This window comes from Zophobas morio, unplaced genomic scaffold (genome assembly GCF_036711695.1).
Source record: "Zophobas morio isolate AGI-343-1 ecotype UQ-CSIRO unplaced genomic scaffold, CSIRO_AGI_Zmor_V1 ptg000078l, whole genome shotgun sequence".
NCBI lineage: Eukaryota > Metazoa > Arthropoda > Insecta > Coleoptera > Tenebrionidae > Zophobas > Zophobas morio.
This window is the reverse complement of record NW_026972183.1, coordinates 387189-394508: the sequence shown is the minus strand read 5'-3', so window position 1 is coordinate 394508 and position 7320 is coordinate 387189. Positions and strand designations below refer to the sequence as shown.

Sequence of the window (7320 nt, the reverse complement as noted above, 5' to 3'; positions counted from 1 at the left end):
GGAGACTCGTTGTCGTTATCTTGAATCTGTTAATAGCAAAGCACGTCCAAATATTCCAGTTATGTTCAAATCAAACAAATTCAATATTAAACATACAAATCAGACACATTCTTCAGTACATGTTACCGTAAAAAACAATTCATGTTTTGTTTGCAAGGGGAATCATTTTATGCATCAGTGTAATGAATTTCTGCAGATGAATATTAACAATCGCATTGAAAAAACAAAACAGTTGAAACTTTGTTCTAATTGTCTCAGAAAACACAATATCTCAGACTGTAGATCATCACATAATTGTCGCACATGTAATTCACGTCATAATACCTTACTCCATCAAGATCAAGTGATAGTTCAATCAACTAGTAATCATGTGTCATCATTTATTAACAATATTGAAAATTTGCTGTCCACGGCAGTGGTATTTATTATGGACAACCTTGGTTATTTTCACAAATGCAGAATACTATTAGACAGTGGTTCGCAATATAATCTAATAACTAGAGCATTTTCCAAGAAACTAGGACTAAAAACAGGCTTCACTAATCACAAACTAACTTTTGTCAATCAGTCTGAATCCAAGGTTACAGAAATGACAAGCGTAAGTTTAAAAACAAGGTTGAGTGACTATACAGCCAACATTAATTGTTTAATTCTAGAAACAATAACAGAACCACTACCCCTAAATTCATTCTCCGCTCAACAATTAAGTATTCCAAATACCTTGAATCTAGCCGACCCCACATTTAACATTAGCGGTCCTATCGATTTACTCATTGGTTCGGAATTATTCTTGGATATATTAACAGCCGGTAAAATCCTATTAAAACCGTTACTTTATCTGCATAATACCACCCTCGGATGGATTTTGTCGGGGCCTTTGAGTGTAGGATTTTCTAAGGAATTCCCAGCTTCTAATAATACTTCCTGCAATAACAATACAGTGACCATAAATTCTGATCTCGAAAATTTATCTAAACAGGTAGCAAAATTTTGGGAAACAGAGGATTATCACACTAATAAACCAGTACCCGTCCAGCAAGATATTATTTGTGAATCACATTTCAAGGCAAACACAAAAAGGGACGCCAACGGTCGTTTTTGGGTTTCCCTGCCCATAAAAGACAATTGCAAGCAATTAGGGTCTTCCTCCGAAATGGCTCGCAAACGATTTCTCAGTTTAGAAAAGAAACTAAATAAGGATCCAAATTTAAAATGAAAATACGTTGAGTTCATGCGTGAATACGAGGAACTTGGTCACATGGAAAAGGTTCCAAATGATCAATTACATAATCCAAATACATATTACATACCACATCATTCGGTCTTCAAGGGAACAAAAATTCGGGTAGTTTTTGATGGTAGCATGAAGTCCGACAACGGTTTGGCCTTAAATCAAAATTTACTTGCGGGTCCAGTTATTCAGCAGGACATTTTCGACATAACACTTAGGTTCAGAACATTTCAATACGTTATCAACGCTGACATTGCTAAAATGTATCGGCAAATTTATTTAAATACACCCGATCGCGATTACCACCGAATATTTTGGCGTGAAAACAGGGAAGATCCCATGCAAGTCTACCGTTTGACAACAGTCACATATGGGACCACCAGTGCCCCATTTTTAGCAATACGATCACTTCAACAATTAGCACACGAAAACCGGGAGTCATTTCCAAATGCAAGTGCCAAAATCATTCGAGATTTTTGTGTTGGTGACTTACTATCAGGTGCTGATTCCCTGCCACAAGCCATGGAATTACAATCACAAATTGACAACATTTTACGCTCAGGAGGTTTTCATTTAACAAAATGGGCATTTAGTGACATAAATTTAATACCTGAAGTTGATCGCACCTTTACCGACAATTTTAATTTCGACAAGCATGACACAAATTGTTCCGGTTCGAAGTTTGTTAATATTTTGTTTTGATTTTGTTTGTTTTCCCGCGGATTGCTGACAAGTGTATTTTGGTCACTTTCCACTAGAGGCGCCATAGTACCGAGCAAAAGGGCCCGGTACTTGGGGTTGGCGCTGTTATCGGAGAGTCATCGAGAAACCCTCAGAGAGGTAACATCGCTAAGGTGGGCGTTAAGTGAACGCAGTTGCCATCTTGTGTGACGTCAATCGCGAATTGTTGTCGCGAAACTTAGACACGTGGTTCCTTTGTGCATGCGGTCTACAAACCCTCAACCCAGGAGGCTGAACAAAACAAGGTAGGTGACCTTTTGATGCGTTTGTCAGCTTCGATCCAAGTTTTAATATTATTTTTTTTGGAGTTGTAAAATCGCCGCGAAAAAAAAGGTGTTTTCAAAGCCTTTACGTTCAACATATGGTCCTTCGAGCCGGATTTAGGGTAATTACGAGAGATTTGTAGATTCCAGCACAAATTTGTTCTAGTTTTGCTAAGCGTGATTAGCACGCATTTTCATTTGATTTTAAATTATCGGAATACGTAAATTCGAGTTTACATAATGGCTACCGTCGCCGCGCTAAGTAATGGACGCGCTAGTTTGATCAAACGCGTGGAGGCTTTAGTGAATCTATCGCAACAAGCCAGAGTCCACGAAACTGTACGAGGAGAGTTTTTTATTCGAGCCGCGGACTTAAACCACATTGTTGCCCAGTTTGAGCAGCGACAGTTGCAAATTGTCGAATTATGCACCACCCCTGAGGAGCTAGACGAACAATACGAGGTGCAATCAAGATTTGACGATATGCAGTATTCAATTAAATCGGTTGCAGCGGAATTAAATCGCGAGGCCGCGCAGTCATCCGCACCTAGGGGCAATTTAACATCAAACAACGTCAAATTGCCCAAAATTCAAATTCCGACGTTTGACGGTCAGATCAAAAACTGGCCCACATTTTATGATTTGTTTCGGTCGCTTATCCACAATAACCCAAATCTTAGCGCAACTGAAAAATTTCAATATTTGTCGACGTCATTGTCTCGCGAGGCGTCTACCGTCATCAAAAATTTGCCGATTTCGGCGGCAAATTATGCTATCGCATTCGATGCGCTGGTGGCGCGTTATAACAATAAGCGCGTATTATTGACGAATTATTGGCAAGCGATCTATAGTGCACCCAAAGTGAATGGAGATTCGCCGAGTTTGTTGCGAAATTTGTTAAACGTGTTCTCGGAAAATTTGGCCGCGTTGAAGCAGTACGATGAAGTCGATTTGTGGGACTTCACCTTGTTAAATTTAATGTTACAAAAACTGGACACCACGTGGAAACAGAAATTTGAGTTGAGTATTGTAGGAAATTCCGTACCTGCTTACAATGACCTCCAAGAATTTTTGCTTAAACATTGTACCGCGTTGGAAACTTCCGTTATGACAATGGGTCATAATTCCGCATCCGCCCTTCATAAACCCACAGCTGCATCTTCCGTACCTGCTAAGCGTCCCGTGACGTCATCGTTTGTCACGCGATCACCGATCAGCAAGGAACAATGTCTTAATTGTTCGGATGAGCACCCATTAACGAAATGCGATGCTTTCTTAGAAATGGAACCACGGGATAGACATAATTTCGCGCGTAAGAAAAATCTGTGTTATAATTGTTTGTCGAGGGTACATGCTGTTAGCAAATGCCCATCTAAAGTAAACTGTCGGGTATGTAATTGTAGGCATCACACATTATTACATTTTGTCCCCAAACCTAGTGCAGAGTCGGGAGAGGCGTCAGGGGTTGTGGAAAACCCATCTACCGACGACGGTGTCAAAGTTATGACTAACGCGATTCCGACCCGAAGTTTCATTCTGCTGGCGACCGCGCGAATAATTGTGGTGGATTCGCGAGGTAAATACCGTGCATTTAGGGCGCTTTTGGACACTGCCAGCGAGGCCACCTTTGTCACAGAGCGCTGTGCAAAGGTTTTAGGGCTTCCTCAAACTAACGCGGTGGTACCTATTCAAGGCTTAAATCAAATGTCGACAAGCAGTACGTCGGGTGTATTAAAATGCGAAGTGCGGTCGCATTTAGTGCGTAATTTCTCGTTGAAGGCCGAGATGGTAGTTGTGCCTCAAATTTGCGGTGACGTCCCCACAATGGCAGTGTCTCAAGATCAGTTGAGACAATTTCGTCACCTACGCAATTTGGAATTGGCTGATCCGGAATTCGGTACACCACAGCAGGTAGACGTTTTGTTAGGCGCTGATGTTTACGGACAAATCGTGACATCCGGTTTCAAGAAAGGTAGGCTCGAGGAACCGTCCGCGTTAAATACTGTTTTCGGTTGGGTATTGATCGGGAGTATTAAACGTAATAAGCAGAAAACCGTGGTCAGGTCCTTTTGTACGTCCATAGATAACTCTGTAGACGCGGCATTAAAACGCTTTTGGCAGCCTGAGCAAGGCTCACAACGCAGTATGGCGGCCCCGCAAGACGCTTGGTGTGAGGAAAAAGTCACGTCGGCGATCTCACGTGACATCCAAGGTAGATACAACATTCAATTACCTTTCGCCGACAAGACACAGTCCTTATTAGGTCGGTCCTCCGAGTCAGCAGTGCGCCGTTTTCTCGTCCCTGAGTCGCGCCTCTTTGCGGCCGACCTATTGTCATTTGCCCGGGAAACCCTCAAGGGTGTGTTGAACACACACAGGGTGTGTGCATGGCCCGACTTAAGAGTAACGCTAACGGGAATTAAGTCGCGGCCCGGTCATTGGACCACTTTTGTTGCAAATCAAATCGCGCCCATACAAGGTATATTCGAACCTTCGGCATGGAATCATGGAAGCGGCCCTGATAACCCAGCCGACTGCGCCTCGAGGGGGTTACTCCTACAGGAGCTTGTCACACAGCCGCTATGGTGGGCGGATCCCACGTGGTTGACAGGCACTGAGTGGCCTCTACAAGTAGACCTAGAAGTTCCTACCGGTACGGAACTTGAATTACACAGAAGGGAATTGCATCATGCGTTGTTAATACCTGTGCGAATGGTACAAAGTAAGGTGTTTGCCAATGAAGTTCGTTCATTGCAAAAGAATGGCACGTGTTCAAAACCATTCCGCAAACTGACCCCCTTCCTCGACGACGGTTTGATTCGCGTTACCGGAAGATTGCACCAAACGGAACTCCTCTATGAAACTAAGCACCCCTTGTTATTGCCGCGCTCGCACAGTCTAACCGAACTAATCATAGAGGCCGCTCATCGGAAACATTTACATGTCGGATTCCGGACATTACAGTATTTGTTATTGCAAGCAGCGGCCGGTAACTGTACCTTCAAATGGCATTTTAACCCCCCGTCGGCCCACCATATGGGAGGATTATGGGAGCCGGGGGTCAAATCTTTCAAATCCCATCTTAAGCGCGTTGTAGGCGAGCAACCCCTAACCTTCGAAGAATTTAGTACCGTGTTGGCGCAAATTGAAGCCGTATTGAATTCGCGACCCCTGTGTCCGGCCTCCGCGAATAATCCCGATGAACCGTTGGAGACAATGCGGTTAAATCGGTTAAGTAGATGGCAGCTCGTGCAACGGTTGCACCAGGATGTTTGGCATAAGTGGAACACGTCGAATAACCTGCCGTCGGTAGGTGTGCTGGTCGTATTCAAGGGTGATTCGGTGGCCCCGTTGCAATGGCAATTTGGCCGAATTGTCGCGCTGCACCCGGGAAAAGACGGTATAGTGCGAGTTGCACAAGTACGTACCACTTGCGGCATGATCACACGTCCTCGAGTGAAGCTGTGCCCGCTTCCTCGTCAATAGTTTGCATTCATATTGTATTTAGTTTTAGTCATTAGTTTTTAGATTGTCAATTAATCTTATATTGTGCTGGAACCTACGTTTAAAAAAAAAAAAAAAAATTTGTTTCATTTTCTTTTGGTGGGCGGAATGTTCCGGTTCGAAGTTTGTTAATATTTTGTTTTGATTTTGTTTGTTTTCCCGCGGATTGCTGACAAGTGTATTTTGGTCACTTTCCACTAGAGGCGCCATAGTACCGAGCAAAAGGGCCCGGTACTTGGGGTTGGCGCTGTTATCGGAGAGTCATCGAGAAACCCTCAGAGAGGTAACATCGCTAAGGTGGGCGTTAAGTGAACGCAGTTGCCATCTTGTGTGACGTCAATCGCGAATTGTTGTCGCGAAACTTAGACACGTGGTTCCTTTGTGCATGCGGTCTACAAACCCTCAACCCAGGAGGCTGAACAAAACAAGGTAGGTGACCTTTTGATGCGTTTGTCAGCTTCGATCCAAGTTTTAATATTATTTTTTTTTGGAGTTGTAAAATCGCCGCGAAAAAAAAGGTGTTTTCAAAGCCTTTACGTCCAACACAAATAAAACATTAGGTTTATATTGGAATTTTAGTCAAGATACATTAGGGTATAAATTCAATATTAACACCAACACATCTTCTACAAACATAACAAAAAAACACATTTTATCAACCATCTCAAAGGTGTTTGACCCCTTGGGTCTAATAAGTCCCATTGTAGTAAAGGCAAAATTGCTATTACAACAATGTTGGTCGGCAAATTTAAGCTTGGATCAGAGGGTTGCCCAAAACATTCATGGTGAATGGCTAAATCTCATTCACGATTTAACACATCTGGATAAAATTCGTATCAGTCGCAAAACAATACCTCCAAACGTCACTAATATAGAGTTACATGGATTTTCGGACACTTCCGAAAAGGCTTACGGTGCAGCTATCTATTTACGAACTGTCGGCATTGACGGAAATGTTCAAATTTAATTATTGACCTCAAAATCGCGCGTCGCGCCAATCAAAAGAGTGACAATTCCAAGATTGGAGCTAATGGCGACAGTACTTTTATCCGATTTAACAACTCGCATTTCTCAAATATTAGACATCACTATATCAGCTAAATTCTTTTGGACGGACTCGACCATAGTTTTACATTGGTTGTCTAAACCGGCTACACACTGGCAAATTTTTGTAGGTAATCGAGTAGCGCAAATACAATCTAATTGCAACATTGACCAGTGGCGTCTTGTTAACGGTGTCGATAATCCCGCCGATATAGTTTCACGAGGCATGTCCCCAGAACAATTGTCAAAATGTACTCTATGGTGGCACGGGCCACATTGGTTAACAAAAAACTCAAACAATTGGCCAGGTAAATTTCAACTCGATGTTATGCTACAAGATGTTCCCGAAACACGTAAAAGAGTAACAACAACGATAACAAATAATAATTGATCGTTCACGTTAATTGAATCTTTCTCTAATTACAATAGACTCATTAAGTGTGTAGCGTATTTTTTTCGGTTTATTGAATTCATTACCTCGCCGTCAAAAAATAATTTTAACAAAAGATCATTACATCCACAAGACTTCGATGAGGC

The 7320-nt window shown here is 42.4% G+C and overlaps 2 protein-coding genes across 2 annotated transcripts; both read left to right on the top strand.

The window, feature by feature from the left end:
• Nucleotides 1-427: 427 nt before the first annotated feature.
• On the top strand, nucleotides 428-1216 carry LOC135143931 (uncharacterized). Its single transcript, XM_064075833.1, has one exon. It carries the CDS (start codon nucleotides 428-430, stop codon nucleotides 1214-1216), a length of 789 nt encoding a protein of 262 aa, XP_063931903.1.
• Nucleotides 1217-2475: 1259 nt separating this feature from the next.
• Nucleotides 2476-5721, top strand: LOC135143930 (uncharacterized). Its single transcript, XM_064075831.1, has one exon. It carries the CDS (start codon nucleotides 2476-2478, stop codon nucleotides 5719-5721), a length of 3246 nt encoding a protein of 1081 aa, XP_063931901.1.
• The last annotated feature ends 1599 nt before the right edge of the window (nucleotides 5722-7320 follow it).